Source organism: Gobio gobio, assembly GCF_949357685.1.
Source record: "Gobio gobio genome assembly, chromosome: 24".
NCBI classification, from domain to species: Eukaryota; Metazoa; Chordata; class Actinopteri; order Cypriniformes; family Gobionidae; genus Gobio; species Gobio gobio.
The window spans coordinates 1,679,547-1,698,974 of record NC_137120.1 but is presented as its reverse complement, the minus strand read 5'-3'; the positions used below and the strand labels follow the sequence as shown (position 1 = coordinate 1,698,974).

Below are 19,428 nucleotides of genomic sequence, written 5' to 3'. Positions count from 1 at the left end.
ACTCTTCTGAACGAGTCCTGATCAAACACAGCAGAAGAAGAAGCACACACGAGTGACAGAAGCACTGCTGGTGTGTAAAGAGCTTTATTTGATGTTATGAATACAGCAGAGTTTATGATGATACTGAGCACATAGAAAACACAAACACAGAGAGTATAACAGCCCGTCTTAAATAAGAAAATAATATCTAACCAGTCCTTCGGCATTTCAAACACGCAGCCGTTCCCAGTAGAACAGTGGCACATGTGATCCGTCCTTCCCATGATGCACCCTGGCCAGCCCACGGCTGTAAATATGACTACTGTACATGAGTATGCAGACAGTAGGTGGAATACGCTCTCCGTCCAGTCAGAGTGTGAGGAGCAGGTGTGTGTGTGTGTGTGCGTTTGGCACTCGTGTGTCTGACATGTGACACACACATAAACACACGGGATCTGAGAGAGACAGAGAGAAGAAGAACACCTTCACGATCACGTGACCGCCGGACATTTGACTGACAGCTGTCACTCAGACCATTACATCACAGAGCAAACGCCGGTCTGCAGGGACTGGCCACGCCCATCTGTGGCACACATCAATCTGTCCGACCTGAAACACAGAAGAGACTCACTTCAGTTTGATTCACTTCAACCAGCAGCATTTAGTCATGTACATTGCCACATGGACACATCAGAAAACATTTGAGAGATGATGCAAACGAATCTTTGAATCAGAGTTGTGAATCAGTCACAGACTCACAGGAACCGTTCATTTCCAGCTATCAAACTGAATCGATTCAGTGAATCAAATGAGTCGATTCGGTTAATCAAATGAGTCGATTCAGTAAGTTGAATTTTTGAAACTATTTGAATACGTTAGGAAATGATTCACTGAATCAGTGAAAAACGAGTCGATTCAGTGCATCAAATGAGTCAATTCACTGAGATGAATTTATTTAACTATTTGAATCCGTTAGGAAACACATAACTAATTGATTTACAGGATCAAATGAGTCGATTCAGTGAATCAAAATAAGTAGGTTCAGTGCATCAAATGAGTCGATTCAATGAGTTAAATTTATTAAAATATTTGAATCCGTTAGGAATCAATTAACTATTCGATTTACAGGAACAAACGAGTCGATTCAGTGAGTTGAATTTATGAAACAACAATTTGAATCTGCTAGGAATCGACTCACTGAATCAGGGTTATGAATTGGTTCATTGAAATTTCTGTTAAACTAATTAATCAATTCACAGAATCAAACAAGTTGATTTGGTTAATCAAATAAGTCAATTCTCTGCATCAAATGAGTCGATTCAGTGAGTTGAATTCATGAAACTATTTGAATCCGTTAGGAAACAATTCACTGAATCAGGGTTATGAATTGATTCATTGAAATTTCTGTTGAATGAATGAATGAATCGATTCACAAAATCAAACGAGTCGAGTCAGTGCATCAAATGAGTCAATTCACTAAGATACATTTATTTAACTATTTGAATCCATTAGGAATCAATTAACTAATCGATTTACAGGAACAAATGAGTCGATTCAGTGAGTTGAATTTATGAAACAACAATTTGAATCTGCTAGGAATCGACTCACTGAATCAGGGTTATGAATTGGTTCATTGAAATTTCTGTTAAACTAATTAATCAATTCACAGAATCAAACAAGTTGATTTGGTTAATCAAATAAGTCAATTCTCTGCATCAAATGAGTCGATTCAGTGAGTTGAATTCATGAAACTATTTGAATCCGTTAGGAAACAATTCACTGAATCAGGGTTATGAATTGATTCATTGAAATTTCTGTTGAATGAATGAATGAATCGATTCACAAAATCAAACGAGTCGAGTCAGTGCATCAAATGAGTCAATTCACTAAGATACATTTATTTAACTATTTGAATCCATTAGGAATCAATTAACTAATCGATTTACAGGAACAAATGAGTCGATTCAGTGAGTTGAATTTATGAAACAACAATTTGAATCTGTTAGGAATCGACTCACTGAATCAGGGTTATCAATTGATTCATCGAAATTTCAGTTGAACGAATGAATCGATTCACATAATCAAACGAGTCGATTCAGTGCATTAAATGAGTCGATTCACTATGATGAATTTATTAAACAATTTGAATCCATTAGGAATCACTTAACTAATCTATTTACAGAATCAAACGAGTTGATTCAGTGAATAAAATAAGTAGGTTCAGTGCATCAAATGAGTTGATTCACTGAGATTAATTTATTGAACTATTTGAATCCGTTAGGAATCTGTTGAATCGATTCACATAATCAAAGAGTCGATTCAGTGCATCAAATGAGTCGATTCACTGTGATGAATTTATTAAACTATTTGAATCCATTAGGAATCACTTAATTAATCTATTTACAGGATCAAACCAGTTGATTCAGTGAATCAAATAAGTAGGTTCAGTGCATCAAATGAGTCGATTCACTGAGATTAATTTACTGAATTATTTGAATCCGTTAGGAATCAATTAACTAATAGATTTACAGGAACAAACGAGTCGATTCAGTGAGTTGAATTTATGAAACAACGATTTGAATTTGTTAGGAATCGACTCACTTAATCAGAGTCATGGATTGATTCACTGAAAGTTGAATGAATTGGACACACTCGAACACTGTTATTGCTACTTACGTTTTTTGTATTAAAATTGAATAAAAACCTCTCATCTTTGTGATCTGACCATGGAACGTTTGGGGATTGTGATATTGATGCTGTTGCTGGAGGTTATTATTTTTGGGTGAAATTCAAAGGCAGCAATTGTTCGTGAACGGTTCTATCCCAGAATGCAATCGGACAGAGCTGATTGACAGGTGTCACTCACACATATATATCAGTGATGCTCACCTGTCAGCGCTCTCTGGCCCACACAGACCTGATTGACAGGTGTCAATCAGACATATATTTCAGAGGCTTTATTTGGACAGTAGTGATGCTCACCTGTCAGCGGACTCTGGCCCACACAGAGCTGATTGACAGGTGTCACTCACACACATATATATATCAGTGATGCTCACCTGTCAGCGCTCTCTGGCCCACACAGACCTGATTGACAGGTGTCAATCAGACATATATTTCAGAGGCTTTATTTGGACAGTAGTGATGCTCACCTGTCAGCGCTCTCTGGCCCACACAGAGCTGATTGACAGGTGTCACTCACACACATATATATATCAGTGATGCTCACCTGTCAGCGGACTCTGGCCCACACAGAGCTGATTGACAGGTGTCACTCACACACACACATATATCAGTGATGCTCACCTGTCAGCGCTCTCTGGCCCACACAGAGCTGATTGACAGGTGTCACTCACACACACACATATATCAGTGATGCTCACCTGTCAGCGGACTCTGGCCCACACAGAGCTGATTGACAGGTGTCACTCACACACACACATATATATATCAGTGATGCTCACCTGTCAGCGGACTCTGGCCCACACAGAGCTGATTGACAGGTGTCACTCACACACATATATATATCAGTGATGCTCACCTGTCAGCGGACTCTGGCCCACACAGAGCTGATTGACAGGTGTCACTCACACACACACATATATCAGTGATGCTCACCTGTCAGCGCTCTCTGGCCCACACAGAGCTGATTGACAGGTGTCACTCACACACACATATATCAGTGATGCTCACCTGTCAGCGCTCTCTGGCCCACACAGAGCTGATTGACAGGTGTCACTCACACACACACATATATCAGTGATGCTCACCTGTCAGCGGACTCTGGCCCACACAGAGCTGATTGACAGGTGTCACTCACACACACATATATCAGTGATGCTCACCTGTCAGCGGACTCTGGCCCACACAGAGCTGATTGACAGGTGTCACTCACACACACATATATCAGTGATGCTCACCTGTCAGCGCTCTCTGGCCCACACAGAGCTGATTGACAGGTGTCACTCACACACATATATCAGTGATGCTCACCTGTCAGCGGCGCTCTCTGGCCCACACAGAGCTGATTGACAGGTGTCACTCACACACATATATCAGTGATGCTCACCTGTCAGCGGCGCTCTCTGGCCCACACAGAGCTGATTGACAGGTGTCACTCACACACATATATCAGTGATGCTCACCTGTCAGCGGCGCTCTCTGGCCCACACAGAGCTGATTGACAGGTGTCACTCACACACATATATCAGTGATGCTCACCTGTCAGCGCTCTCTGGCCCACACAGAGCTGATTGACAGGTGTCACTCACACACACATATATCAGTGATGCTCACCTGTCAGCGCTCTCTGGCCCACACAGAGCTGATTGACAGGTGTCACTCACACACACATATATCAGTGATGCTCACCTGTCAGCGGACTCTGGCCCACACAGAGCTGATTGACAGGTGTCACTCACACACATATATCAGTGATGCTCACCTGTCAGCGCTCTCTGGCCCACACAGAGCTGATTGACAGGTGTCACTCACACACACACATATATCAGTGATGCTCACCTGTCAGCGGACTCTGGCCCACACAGAGCTGATTGACAGGTGTCACTCACACACATATATCAGTGATGCTCACCTGTCAGCGGCGCTCTCTGGCCCACACAGAGCTGATTGACAGGTGTCACTCACACACACACATATATCAGTGATGCTCACCTGTCAGCGCTCTCTGGCCCACACAGAGCTGATTGACAGGTGTCACTCACACACATATATCAGTGATGCTCACCTGTCAGCGCTCTCTGGCCCACACAGAGCTGATTGACAGGTGTCACTCACACACACATATATATCAGTGATGCTCACCTGTCAGCGCTCTCTGGCCCACACAGAGCTGATTGACAGGTGTCACTCACACACACACATATATCAGTGATGCTCACCTGTCAGCGCTCTCTGGCCCACACAGAGCTGATTGACAGGTGTCACTCACACACACACATATATCAGTGATGCTCACCTGTCAGCGCTCTCTGGCCCACACAGAGCTGATTGACAGGTGTCACTCACACACACATATATCAGTGATGCTCACCTGTCAGCGCTCTCTGGCCCACACAGAGCTGATTGACAGGTGTCACTCACACACACACATATATCAGTGATGCTCACCTGTCAGCGCTCTCTGGCCCACACAGAGCTGATTGACAGGTGTCACTCACACACACATATATCAGTGATGCTCACCTGTCAGCGGACTCTGGCCCACACAGAGCTGATTGACAGGTGTCACTCACACACATATATCAGTGATGCTCACCTGTCAGCGGCGCTCTCTGGCCCACACAGAGCTGATTGACAGGTGTCACTCACACACACATATATCAGTGATGCTCACCTGTCAGCGGCGCTCTCTGGCCCACACAGAGCTGATTGACAGGTGTCACTCACACACACATATATATCAGTGATGCTCACCTGTCAGCGGCGCTCTCTGGCCCACACAGAGCTGATTGACAGGTGTCACTCACACACACATATATCAGTGATGCTCACCTGTCAGCGGCGCTCTCTGGCCCACACAGAGCTGATTGACAGGTGTCACTCACACACACACATATATCAGTGATGCTCACCTGTCAGCGCTCTCTGGCCCACACAGGTCCGACTCGGAGTGGTAGGCGTGCTGACCGGTCTCAGAGATGACCAGCGCGTGCATGGGCTCACTGTTGCAGGCCTTGAGCGGGCCCCGCCCCCTGCTGACATCAGCCTGAGGCGATAGGCTCATGGGGCTGCTCGAGGGGTTCCCATTGGTGTCCAGCTGGTCGGGGGCGGGGCCGGGGGACGAGACGTCCAGCACCTCGATCAGCGGGGTGGGGCTCAGGGGCGTGGCCGGGGGCTCGGGGTCAGCGTGGGCCAGCCGCCGCATGTGACTGACCGCCACCGTCACATTGATGGCTTGCTGAAACACACACACACACACACTCATGAAGACACCGAGTCATGAACACAGGGCGAGTGTGTATCCGGATCCGCTCTCTCACCTTCCACTTGGATTTGGCAAAATTCTTCTGGATCTGCTCACAGACGGACTGAAGGATGTTGTCATTGTGTGCCGTGTCTCCGATGATCCTGAGGACAGTTTATTAATCCATAAGTTAATCAGATAAAGTAAGTGAAGAAAGTTATTATAAGTATTTTGATTCATCATAGTGTTTTTTCTCATTAATCAGTGTTTATACATTCGTGCTTGTTTTAAAATAAATGTATTTTAGTGCTGTCAAACCGATTAATCGCATTAACATAAAACTTTGTATATATATATGTGTGTGTGTGTACAGTATATATACACACACATATATAAATTATGTATTTACAAACTTATGTTAGTAATAACGTATGCGATTAATCAGTTAATCAGTACTTATTTATGAATCTGCATGTTATTTATGAATTAGTTTATTCATAAGTATGATTCATCAAACATGTTTATCCATGAATCAGTGTATTTAATTATGAATATGCATGTTTTATGCAAAAGTTTGTTTATTTATGCATCAATATTTTAATTTATCCAAGCGTGTTTAATCATTCATGCTTATTTTAAAATGAATGTTTATTCTAGTGCTGTCAAATCGATTAATCGCATTAATATAAAACATTTCTATTTCAATCCGTTAGGAACCGATTCACTGAATCAGCATTATGAATTGATTCATTGAAATGTCAATTTAAAGAACTAATCGATTCATGGAATCAAATGAGACAATTCACTGAGTTGAATTTATCAAACAAATATTTAAATCAGTTAGGAACTGATTCACTGAATCAGAGTTATGAATTGATTTCTTTTTTAAATTTCAGTTTAACAAACTAATCGATTCACAAAGTCAAACGAGTCAATTCAGTGAATCAAAAGAGTCGATTTAGTGCATCAAATGAGCCGATTTAATGAGTTAAATTCATCAAACAAATATTTATATCCATTAGGAATCGATTCACTGAATCAATGTTATGAATTGATTAATTGAAATTTCAGTTTAACGAACTAATCGATTCATGGAATCAAATGAGACAATTCACTGAGTTGAATTTATCAAACAAATATTGAAATCAGTTAGGAACTGATTCACTGAATCAAAGTTATGAATTGATTCATTGAAATTTCAGTTTAACGAACTAATCGATTCATGGAATCAAACGGGTCAATTCAGTGAATCAAATGAGTCGATTTAGTTAATCAAATGAGATGATTCACTGAGTTAAATTCCTCAAACAAATAATTGAATCCGTTAGGATTGATTCACTGAAAGTTGAATGAATTGGGCCCACTCGAACACTGTTATTGCTACTTACGTTTTTTTAAATTAAAATTGAATAAAAACCTCTCATCTTTGCGATTTGAACATGGAATAAATATATACATCTATATGTGTGTGTACATATATATATTACACAAACACAATTATGTATTTACAAACGTTTATGTTGATGCGATTAATCGTGATTAATCGATTTTTTTACAGCACTATCAGTATATTTTTATGCATTCGTTTATTAATGAAGTATTTCATAAATGAACATGTCTGTTTATTCATGATACAGTATGTTTGATTACTAATAAGTCAATACGGTAATGAATTAGTGTGTCTATTGATGAATCAGTCGTTTATTTGTTGAATCCTGAATTTGTACACTCTTTCTGTTTTTCCATGACTCAGGCGTGTCTATCCGGGCCTGGGTCGGTCAGTATAATCTGTCTCTCACCATGGATGGCCGAGCGCTTGTTCAGTTGTGTAGCGTTTACTGGGGCTCTTCTCCAGCATGTGCCTGATGAAGTCCTTCGCTGCAGGAATCAGGAGAAAGAGGCATGTTTGAATCAAGCCTGCAGGAGCTGATGTAGCCCACAGGTGGCAGTGAAGAGCGTTTCTGACCCACCTGACTCAGAGATGTCGTCCCAGTACGGCGAGTGGAACGCATATTCTGCCTTCATGATCTTGGAGAACAGGCGCGTTTCATTCTCCTCGTAAAATGGCGGGTAGCCGCTCAACCTGAACAAACACACGAGGAAACCAGTGAGGGATAACACAACTGAGCAGCTCTCAAGAGTGAGTGTGTGTGTGTGTGTGTGTGACGGCGGACTCACAGGATGTAGGTTATGACGCCGATAGACCAGCAGTCCACCGCTTTACTGTACGGCTTCTGAGCCAGAACCTCCGGAGCTGAGGAGAATCACCACAGTAATGAGAATCATGACCAGTACAGCCAATCTGAGCGCAGAAGTCAAGCGGCTCGTACCAACATATCCTGGAGTCCCACAGGCGGTGGACATCACGCCGTGATCCGCCATCTTGGACAGCCCAAAGTCAGTGATCATGATCTTGGCGTTCTCATCTGGACTGTAGTACAGCAGGTTCTCGGGCTACAGACGGACAGAACCACGGACATTAATGACATTTAGGACTCTTCTCCATTGTTGCGGCACCTCTCTTCCCAGTCTGTTTGTGTGTCGGCCATTTTGAATTTTGTCATAAAGTGCTATATTTTATGAACACATTGGCGTATTGTTACGAAACTCTGTATGTGTCTTCTGCACCACACCCTGAAGGTAATCAAGACGTTTCGGTGCAGCGCCACCTAGTGGTCAAGAAATATTTAAAGCTACACTGTGTGATATTTTCCCCCATCTAGTGGTGAACTTGTATATGACCATCCAGTTAATATTAGTTTCTGTTCCTCTCAATTCCGATTTCGTTTTAACTCCTACGGTGGCTGATTTAGTCCAAGATTAACATGGCTTCCAGTTCGCCCTCGTCCACATTGGACACGGTGCCATCGAGTGTTAAAACACCAAAGGCGAAGCTTGAATTTACGGGAATGTCCCTCTTTGGCTAATGTACTTTCAAGATGGAGGGGCAACATGGCGACCCGCATTCGAACCCTCACCCGTATGTATTTACAATGGCATATTATAAACTTACGAGAATACTTTATTACTTGAAAGAAGTAAATATACATTAATGAGCACATCTATTTTTGAAAGAACTAAGTGTTTTTAGCTAAGAATAAACTAAAAAAGTTACACAGTGTAGCTTTAAAAAAATGTCTCTTTTTGCTTATAACTTCTAAACGATTTGACCAAATATGACAAAACTCTCTTTAAATTCGGTACAGTATGCCGAGTCGAATTTCCCATATCGGCCATTTTGAATTTTGATGTAAAATGCTATATTTTACAAACACACTGGCATATCATAATGAAACTCATAATTTCGATACTCAAAATGTTTACTTCCTGTCTCTATGAAGCCCCTCCTTCTGAAAGGCACACTGTGCTCTGATTGGTCGGCTGGAGCGGTGTGTTGTGATTGGTGTTTGGGAAATGCCCCGCCCCTTACCATAACCGCCAGTCTCAACACACGACTAACTATCTCAACCAGGCCCCGCCCCTTTACTCTGCGCATGAATTATTATAATGAGGAATATAGTGTCGTTCCGGGAAGAAAGCAGAAGAGAAAGCTTCCTCTCTCACCTTCAGGTCTCTGTGGACGATGCTGTTCTGGTGCAGGTAGGACACGGCCTCCAGGACCTGTTTGATCACACGGCTGGCGTCTTTTTCCGTGTAAACCCCTCGATCCAGAATACGGTCAAACAGCTCTCCGCCCGACACGCTGCACAGGCACCAAAACATGTACGGATTAATACACACGCTGAAAGATTGTGTGTGTGTGTGTGTGTGTTTCAGGGATTCTGCAACACGTACAGCTCCATGACGAGGTAATAGTGTGTTCTGGTTTCGTAGAAGTCCTCCAGTCCCACCACATTAGGATGCTTTATCCTGAAAGAGAGAGAGAGTCAGTTGGCGTTCTTATTGTTATTAAATAAGCATGAAAAGCATAGGTCGTTGCTCCAATTTTTCAGCAGACGAAAAGTTGATTCGTCAAACCGTTCTCGAATAACACGCAAACGAATTCAACGAAGTGTCCGCCAAAATGAACGTGACAAAATCTCCGCAACGCTTTAGCGCATTCTGACCAAACTTGGTGTGTGTTATGACAACCCTGACCTGAGGATACATACAAAATTTTGTTGCAGTGCCACCTAGTGGTCCGGAGATATGAAATATGGCTCTTTCAGGGCATCAGCCATTTTGAATTTAGTTGTAAAATGCTATATTTTACGAACAAGTATCATTCGAAACTCTATACATGTCTTCAGCACCATGCCCTGAAGATACTCAAAAAGTTTGGGGCAAAACTTATAATGAAATTTTAAACAATGCGAACGGCTTTTGCTTAAAATTGCTTACTGTAATGAAACTGGTCTTAATAGATTCCTTGGGTAACAAACATACATTTTGCCATAGTCGGCCGAACGTCCTGTCCGCCATTTTGATGTTATTTAAAAACCTACTTTTTTAAGTGTCCGCCAAAATGAATGTGAGGCTATATCGCTTTAGCGTATTATGACCAAACTTGGTGTGTGTTATGACAACCATTACCTGAGGTTAACTGCACAGTTTCGGCACAGCACCACCTAGTGGTCAGGAGATATGAAAAATGTCTCTTTTTGCTTATAACTTGCTAAATCTCTTTAAATTCGGTGCAGCATACTGAGTCGAATAATACCCAGGCTGCGTCCGAAATTGCGTACTATATGTGAGTAGGTATTTGAATTTGAACTAACTTTGCGACCGTTAAAAAAAAGTAAGTTCTATATGGTATGAATGTAATCTGGACGTACTCCATCCGCCATGTTGTCATGATCATGTGACCTACCAGCGTCAGTTGCGTCCCATCACCTCCATTCATAAATCGTCTCCCGTGGCCTCATGGGATAGTAAGGTGTCCATCGTATGCACACTTCAGAATCTCGCCGGGAGTAGTAGGTCATCCGGGTACTTTTCACAGACTGTTTTTCGCACACTATATAGTAGAGAAGTATTCGATTTCGGACGCAGCTCCAGTTTTCTCCTGTCAGCCATTTTGTGTGTCGGCCATTTTGAATTTAGTCATAAAGTGCTATATTTTATGAACACATTGGCGAATCGTTACGAAACTCTGTATGTGTCTTCTGCACCACACCCTGAAGGTAATCAAGATGTTTTGGTGCAGTGCCACCTAGTGCCACCTTTTTGCTTATAATTTCTAAACGATTTGACCAAATATCACAAAACTCTCTTTAAATTCGGTACAGTATGCCGAGTCGAATTTCCCATATCGGCCATTTTGAATTTTGATGTAAAATGCTATATTTTCAAACACACTGGCATATCATAATGAAACTCGATATGTGTCTTCAGCATCATGAGGGTGAAGATACTCAAAATGTTTCGGGGCAGCGCCACCTTGTGGTCAAAAGTTATGATGAAATTTCCAAAAATGCTGAACTTCCATTTTGTTTTTTACTTTAAAAACCTACTTTTTCAAACTCCTCCTAGACCACAGGTCCAAATTTCATCAAATTCGTGTCATATCATCTTCAGATCATATCGGCAAAAAGTTATGGATAGACAAAACCGTTTTCGCATACCAACAAAGTTGACGTGATGCCAAAATGACTGAGGCTGTATCTCGGCAATGCTTTGGCACATTGACACCAAACTTTGCATGTGTCATTGTCACCTCACTCTGACCACACCACTTCAGTTTGGTCACAGCGCCACCTATTGGTCGAAACAATTAAATCGAATTACTAGTGACTGGATTTATGATTTTTCAGCCATTTTGCCTAAAATGATCTCAATATGTCTTTAATCACTCATTGTTGCAGTTGGTCTGACGCTCCCAGCCTCGCTGCTTGCAGCTTTATTTCTGTCAGTGTTTTTTTTGTGTTTATGGTCTGTAATCTGATCTCTGATGATTATATTAGTGATCTGAATGCTTGTATTGTGTCTTGTAGTTGTCCCGTACCTCTTCAGCACCTTGATCTCGTTCTCGAGGTTTGAGTGGTGCAGCTGTTTTTTCTTCACACACTTCAGGGCGTAGAAATTCCCGGTTGCTTTCTCTCTCACCAGGTAGACCTCAGAAAACGAGCCCCTGCACAAACACATGAACGTTGAAGCGTCAGCGAATGGAGATCAGCTCTAATCTATCGGCACACGGCTGTGCTGTGTGTGTCCAGCTTGATCCAGTAAACACACCTGGTCTATCTTGAGTCCACCTCTCCCATGAATAACTGTCCTAGGAGGAGGATTACTGTGCGTTACATAAGAGACCCAATACCGCCCCTCATGACTCATTACCCACAATGCCTTTAATCCAGAACACTCCAGCAACCACCTAGCAATGCCTTGCAACGACCCAGAACAACACGACCTCCCGGCAACATGTCCTCACCATGCTTGGCACATTGTCAAACCATCTGTGTGAAAGCGCACTCCGACAGCAGATTACCTCAGATCTGAGATTGAGAACATATTAACCTTTACTCCGGAGTTACTACAGGTTTCTGTCACCGTTTGGCTGATGCCCATTGATGATGGAATGATTACTTGAAGTCAGTCTGTAATCCACATGAGTGTGTGCAGCAGCCAATCAGGACACTCATTCTAGACGTTATGAATAATTCATCCATAATCAACAAGAATTAAGAAGAAAATGGAGCGCAGTAAACAAAGATTTGTTAGACCTAGTTCTCTTTTGGAGTCTCTGTGGTGGTACAGGCTCGTAAAACCACTTACATTCACCGCCTCAGTAATCCTTTAATGAACTAGTGTCAGGATGTTCTCTGATGCCTGTGTCATTCACAGATGAAGATCGACACGTGCCAAAACCCTCTCAGAGAGAGAGAGAGAGAGAGAGAGAGAGAGAGAGGGAAGGAGAGAGAGAATGCTCACTAATGCTCACACGGTCAACGAACACCTGACGAGCATTTCTGAATGTCAAAGTACAAATATTTCCAAAAATTCAAGCCTCATAATGCCTCAAAGCTTTATAACACTTCATAATGCCTCATAAAGCTGTATAACACTTTATAATGCCTCATAAGGATTCACCCGTTAACTCTGTCTCATACAGCTTCATAATATTTTCTGGTGCATTATAACGCACATTATTTTGTAGCACCGTAATGCTTCAAACGTTTCATAACACTTCATACCGCTTCATAATGTGTCGTAGTGTTACAAAAAATGCTTCATAGCAACTCATAAAACGTCATAAAGGCTCAGCACAATTTACAAAGCTACATAACACCTTATAGATATTCACACCACTTCAAAAAGCTCATAATGTTTCCTAACCCGTCATAAAGTGTCATAAGAGTTTATAGTGGCTATTAAAGCTACAGAACATTGTGGAACACTTTGTAATGCTGCATAACAAGCTTCATAAATCTTCATAACACTTCAGAATGCTTAATGACATTGTGCCCCATTCTGCTTCATTACATTTCATAAAGCTTCATAACACTTCGTAAAGGTCCATATTACTTTACACTGTGTCATAACGGCTCAGTTTGCTTTGCTTTTTGAAGCTTTCTAACACATTATACTGCCCTGTAAAGCATTTTAACACTTCAAAAATACTTCATAACTGCTCATAACACTTCATAACCATAAGAGTGCCTCTTAAAGCTTCACAACATTCCGGAATGCTCTGAAAATGACATGATCATAATTAAACCTGTTAATGCTTCATAACTGTTCAAAAAGTGTCATAAAAGCTTATATCAAGCTACAAAGCATTTTTGCCCACTTTATAATTCTTTGTAACATCACAATGCCTCATTTAATAGTTCAGCAACACTTTACAAAGTTTTCTAATAGTGCCTCATAGTTATTTATAACATTTCATAAAGCTTCATATTCGTAATGCTTCATTTTCATAAACCTGTCATAAGAGTTTATAGCACCTCTTAAAGCTTGTAATGGTTCATAAAGCTTCATAAATCTTTGCAATGTCTCATAATGGTTCGTTATGTCTTACAAAGCTTCCTAACACCTTATAGTGCCCCATAATGCTTCATAACCCCTCATAAGGACCTTTTACTTCACAATGCCTTATAATAGTTAAGTACAGCATTACAAAGCTTATAGTGCCTCATACCACTTCATAACATCTCATAATACTTCAGAACTCTTCATAACGTGCCATACAAGCTTACTGCATAATGACTCATAACATCTCATAATGCTTCATAACACCTAATGATGTTTCATACCCCATAAGTGTCATACGAGCTTACTGTATATTAACTATTAAAACTTAATAGCATTTTGCCCACTTTATAACCCTTCCTAACAACTCTTGATGATTCATAAAGCTTCATAACACTTTACAACAATTTATATGGTTCAGTAAAGCCTTTCAAAGCCTCCCAACACCTTTTAATGTCCAACTAATATTTCATAAACCTTCATAGCACCTCATAAAACTTCATCAACTATCATAAGAGCTTTTCAGAACACTTTGCAATGATTCACAACACATCATAACCCTTCATAATGCTTCATAACCCTTCATAAAGCGCCATAGGTGATAATAGTGCCTCTTAAAGCTTTCTAACATTTCAGAACACTTCGTAATGATTCACAACATCTCATAACACTTCATAATGCTTCATAACCCTTAATAAAGCGCCATAGGTGATAATAGTGCCTCTTATGGCTTTCTAACATTTCAGAACACTTCGTAATGATTCACAACACATCATAACACTTCATAATGCTTCATAACCCTTAATAAAGCGCCATAGGTGATAATAGTGCCTCTTATGGCTTTCTAACATTTCAGAACACTTCGTAATGATTCACAACACATCATAACACTTCATAATGCTTCATGACCCTTAATAAAGCGCCATAGGTGATAATAGTGCCTCTTATGGCTTTCTAACATTTCAGAACACTTCGTAATGATTCACAACACATCCGAACCCTTCATAATGCTTCATAACCCTTCATACAGCGCCATATGAGATAATAGTGCCTCTAAAAGCTTTCTAACATTTCAGAACACTTCTTAATGATTCCCAACACTTCATAACCCTTCATAATGCTTCATAACCCTTCATAAAGTGCCATATGAGATAATAGTGCCTCTAAAAGCTTTCTAACATTTCAGAACACTTCTTAATGATTCCCAACACTTCATAACCCTTCATAATGCTTCATAACCCTTCATAAAGTGCCATATGAGATAATAGTGCCTCTAAAAGCTTTCTAACATTTCAGAACACTTCTTAATGATTCCCAACACTTCATAACCCTTCATAATGCTTCATAACCCTTCATAAAGCGCCATATGAGATAATAGTGCCTCTAAAAGCTTTCTAACATTTCAGAATGCTTTGTAATGCTCCGTAACACTTCACAGTGTTGAATAATATTCTGTATTAGTGCTAAACGGTTCCTCCAGGTATCTCTCAATAGGAGCAAGAGGATGAACGGCTTCATTGATAAAAATGTCCCCGGGCCCTCAATCCGTTAATCTGCTTCTCAGGCTCAGACACATGTGTCTCCTCTAATCCTGTAACAGCGCACAAGTTCGCAGAAACACCTCCATGAGCGCTGGGCTGATTCCTGACTCAACGTGTCCTCGTGAAATCACAGTGATCATGGTCATGAAATACTTACGATCCCAGAACTTCCTTGAAGTCAAAAATCTCCTTGATGTTGCTGGTGATCTTCTTCCAGCTGCAGTTGATCTCCTTCCGACCCATCGCGGCTCAGGTTTGAGGAACTGACTCCTGCAGCGATATCAACACACATCTGCCATATGAATTCCCCATCACACTTACATAAACCTTCACATGTGTGTGTGTTCATGTTCATAAGCCTTCAGAAGTGTGACGGATTACTTCACTCTTATATAAAGGCCAGGACGGTCGCGTTCGGCCACACTAATGAATCCGAGCTGATCTCTGATCTCTCTATGTAGGTTAATGCATTTAATATTACACATTACAGTGCGTTTATTCCTCTTAACTAATAGTCATTTCAACATTTACTAACATTATTCAAATCATTAGACGAGCGTTTAACTAACAGTAAGACTAATAAATGCTTTCAAAATATATTATTTGTTAGTTAAGTTTAGCAAATGAGCTCTTATCTAGTGTCACTTAATAACATTAGTACACTATATGTGACCCTGGAGCACAAAACCAGTCATAAGGGTCACTTTTTAGAAATTGAGATTTGGTTTGTTAGGACAGAATTTGAAAATCTGGAATCTGAGGGTGTAAGAACATCTAAATATTGAGAAAATCTCCTTTAAAGTTCTTCAGATTAAGTCCTTAGCGTTGCATATTACTATTAATATTACATGTATGATATATTTACAGTAGGACATTTACTAAATATCTTCATAGATCATGATCTTAATATCCTAATGATTTTTGGCATAACAGAAAAATGTATAATTTTACCCACACAATGTGTTGTTGGCTATTGGCACAGATATAGCCTACTTATGAGTTATGACTGGTTTTGTGCTCCAGGGTCACATATTATAGATAATTGGTTTACACACATCTTGAATAGTTTTAATTCTTTCATATTCAAAACTAAAGAACGTATATAAAGTTTGTTAATGACTATCATTTACATTTATCTTTGGTCTTTCTCTTTAACAGCTGAAATACTGAGTTTAGTATAAACATAAATAGGATCACAAATGTGAAAAGCTCCTAATGAAGTGTCAGAGAAATGATAAATGAGCTGAAAGAAGTCTTACCCGGACAGGAGAGATGAAGATGGTGTGATGAGGAGGAGACGCGGACGAGCATCTACCTGAACTCTCACGCGCGCGCGCTTCAGGAGAACCGCGCGCGGTGGGCGGGGCCGGGGGCGTGACGTCACCCGCGATTACCTGACAATAACCTTCCCCTGCAAAAACCGCCACAGATAAAGTGCCAATGGATATCTGTCGATTAGTTCGCCCAAAAATGTGAATTCTGTCGTTAATTACTCACCCGTGAGACCTTCGTTCATCTTCACAACACAAATTATGATATTTCTGATGAAATCCGAGAGCTTTCTGTTACTCCATTGACAGCAGTTTGACACTTTCAACGTCCACAAAGGCGGTAAAGACATCGTTAAAACATTCCATGTGACTCCAGTGGTTCAACCTTAATGTTATGATCACTTTTTGTGCGCAAAAACAAACAAAAAGAACGAATTTATTCAACAATTTCTTCATGTTGTGTCAGTCTCGTTGTGGTGCTCACGTGATCAGCGTCGGCCAATGGTGAGCCGGCGTTCTGGCGTAGCTCTGAAGCGCTGCACTGTAAGTTACTACATAAACTGTGTAAGAGACTGACACAAACATGAAGAAATTGTTGAATAAAGTCGTTCTTTGTTTTTGTTTTGTCACATGGACTATTTTAACGATGTCTTTACTACACTATACAAAAATGATCATGATTTTAACAGTAAATAACTGCAATAGATCTAACCTTACCTTTAATAATTTTACAGTAAAATACCGTTTCACATATACCGTGACACTTCACATTTGATGTATTTCCGTTGAAATAACTGTTCCTTCTTAGTTTTTTCTAATCAGTGTACATTAGGGTTTCATGTTACGTCTAATGTTGTTAAATTAATGTTTATTAAATGTGATTGGTTGTCAGTATATATTAAAGGTGCATCGCCGATATTAGTATTTTAACAGGTTGGTAATTTAACATTATTTCAGTTAATACAATTTTTTTTTTTTACTGAAAATTTAACTTAAATCTGTAAAGCCTAAAATTGTGCTACTGTATTTTCTACCGTAAATGTAACCAATTTTTTTTTTTTTTATAGTGTACCTTTGTGTACGTTGAAAGTGTTAAACTGCTGTTTATGGAGGGGTCAGAGCTCTCAGATTTCATCAGAAATATCATAATTTGTGTTGTGAAGATGAACGAAGGTCTCACATGTGAGTAATTCATAACAGAATTTACATTTTTGGGTGAACTATCCCTTTAAATAAGCTGACTTGTACTTTAATGATGAAGAAAAACAAACATATTTTTATTAATTTTGGTGTAAGGTGGTGAAGAACTTGGAAATTACAAAATAATTTATTTTCGTTAATAAGAATATAAAAAGAGGCAGCTTTTAATACATGTTTGTGGGTTAGAACATGTGCCTGCTATGTGTGCAGCTTAACGTGTGATTGAGCACTGCTGACACGCGTGTGTGTGTGTGTGTGTGTGTGTGTGTGTGCACCTGGGGGAACAGGTGCGCACTGAATCCAGTGTCTTATACTCTATTATAGTTTTATCAGCGGCGTGTGTGTATATTCACACGCATAACATCTGTTGATAATATGATTATATGTACGTGAGACATTGATTTGCTGAACGCACATGAATCTCCATGAGCTGCAGTATCAGGGGTTTAATCAGCGTGTGTGTGTGTGTGTGTGTGTGTCAGCAGCACATGTTCAGTCCGTGAGCCTTATGTCACATTACATCATTTCACACAGTGCGTTCACATCAGAATACAGTTACAATTATTACACAAAATCATCTGAAATTACATCACAAAACCGCATCCCAAATAAATGTTTGTGTTCAGATAATATATGTGTATACGGTGTATAATTATGTATATATTAATACACACTTTCTGTATATACAAATATAAAATATACAAATTGTTCTTAAATATATACATGTATGTGTGTGTGTGTTCAAATATACATAATTATACACACATATATATTATGTAAACACGGATGCGATTAATCGATTTGACAGCACTAATAATATTATAATAATTACATATTAAAACTTATTTATTGCCATGTATAATATAAATATATACATATATAACACACAAACCACACATATAAATGATTATATAAAATAAAATATTAATTTATACCAATTAATACAATGACCTAATGTGATATACTGATAAATAGAAAGTACATTTATACTTTCAATACTTTTGTTTTACAAAATATCTGTTGATTATTTCATAAACAAATATAATTATTACTTTCACTGTTTATTTGCATTTTTCTGTCCTGCACCTCGTTTTTCAAGTTGATTGTGAAGTCACTTTTACAAATAAACCTCTATAAAACCATTAAATGGAGAACAAAGTTGATCTGCATCTGCAGTTCGTTTAGGAACAAGTTCAGCTCCTGTGAGCTGGTCTAATCCGGTTAAAATGTTAAGAGCACTTCCTGATCTTGTTTCTCATTCTGAGACGTGATTGGCTGCGCGGCAGGATGTGGGCGGGTTTAAGATGCCCTAAAATTCCCAGGACAGGAAACAGGAGCCCGTGAAGGACTGTTCGCAAACGCCTGTATGTGTAACTTCAGCAGATCGAAGAGTTTAATCTCGTCCAGATCTGGTTCATTTGACGTCTCTATTAAACTGCATTAATGAATATTTACGTCTCTCACGCATACATTAGCATTACTAACAATCCAAATGAGAGCAGCGTGAAATGGTGAATCAATGTCTCTCTGAATTAATCAGTGTCATTAATCTGTTGCCATGGCTTTGCACCTGTTTCAGCAGAAAGGAGGACATTCAGTT

General features: G+C 40.0%; 1 protein-coding gene across 1 annotated transcript; it reads right to left on the bottom strand.

Moving 5' to 3' along the window:
* Positions 1-66: 66 nt before the first annotated feature.
* On the bottom strand, positions 67-16,710 carry camk1ga (calcium/calmodulin-dependent protein kinase IGa). Its single transcript, XM_079807768.1, has 13 exons — positions 16,617-16,710; positions 15,515-15,627; positions 11,850-11,975; positions 9,701-9,775; positions 9,470-9,608; positions 8,236-8,359; positions 8,084-8,159; positions 7,876-7,988; positions 7,705-7,783; positions 5,982-6,069; positions 5,574-5,899; positions 520-588; positions 67-434 (listed from the first exon to the last, which is right to left on the bottom strand). The coding sequence occupies exons 2-13, from the start codon at positions 15,598-15,600 to the stop codon at positions 299-301; spliced, it is 1,437 nt and encodes a 478-aa protein (XP_079663894.1). The 5' UTR covers positions 15,601-15,627; positions 16,617-16,710; the 3' UTR covers positions 67-298.
* Between the last annotated feature and the right edge of the window lie 2,718 nt (positions 16,711-19,428).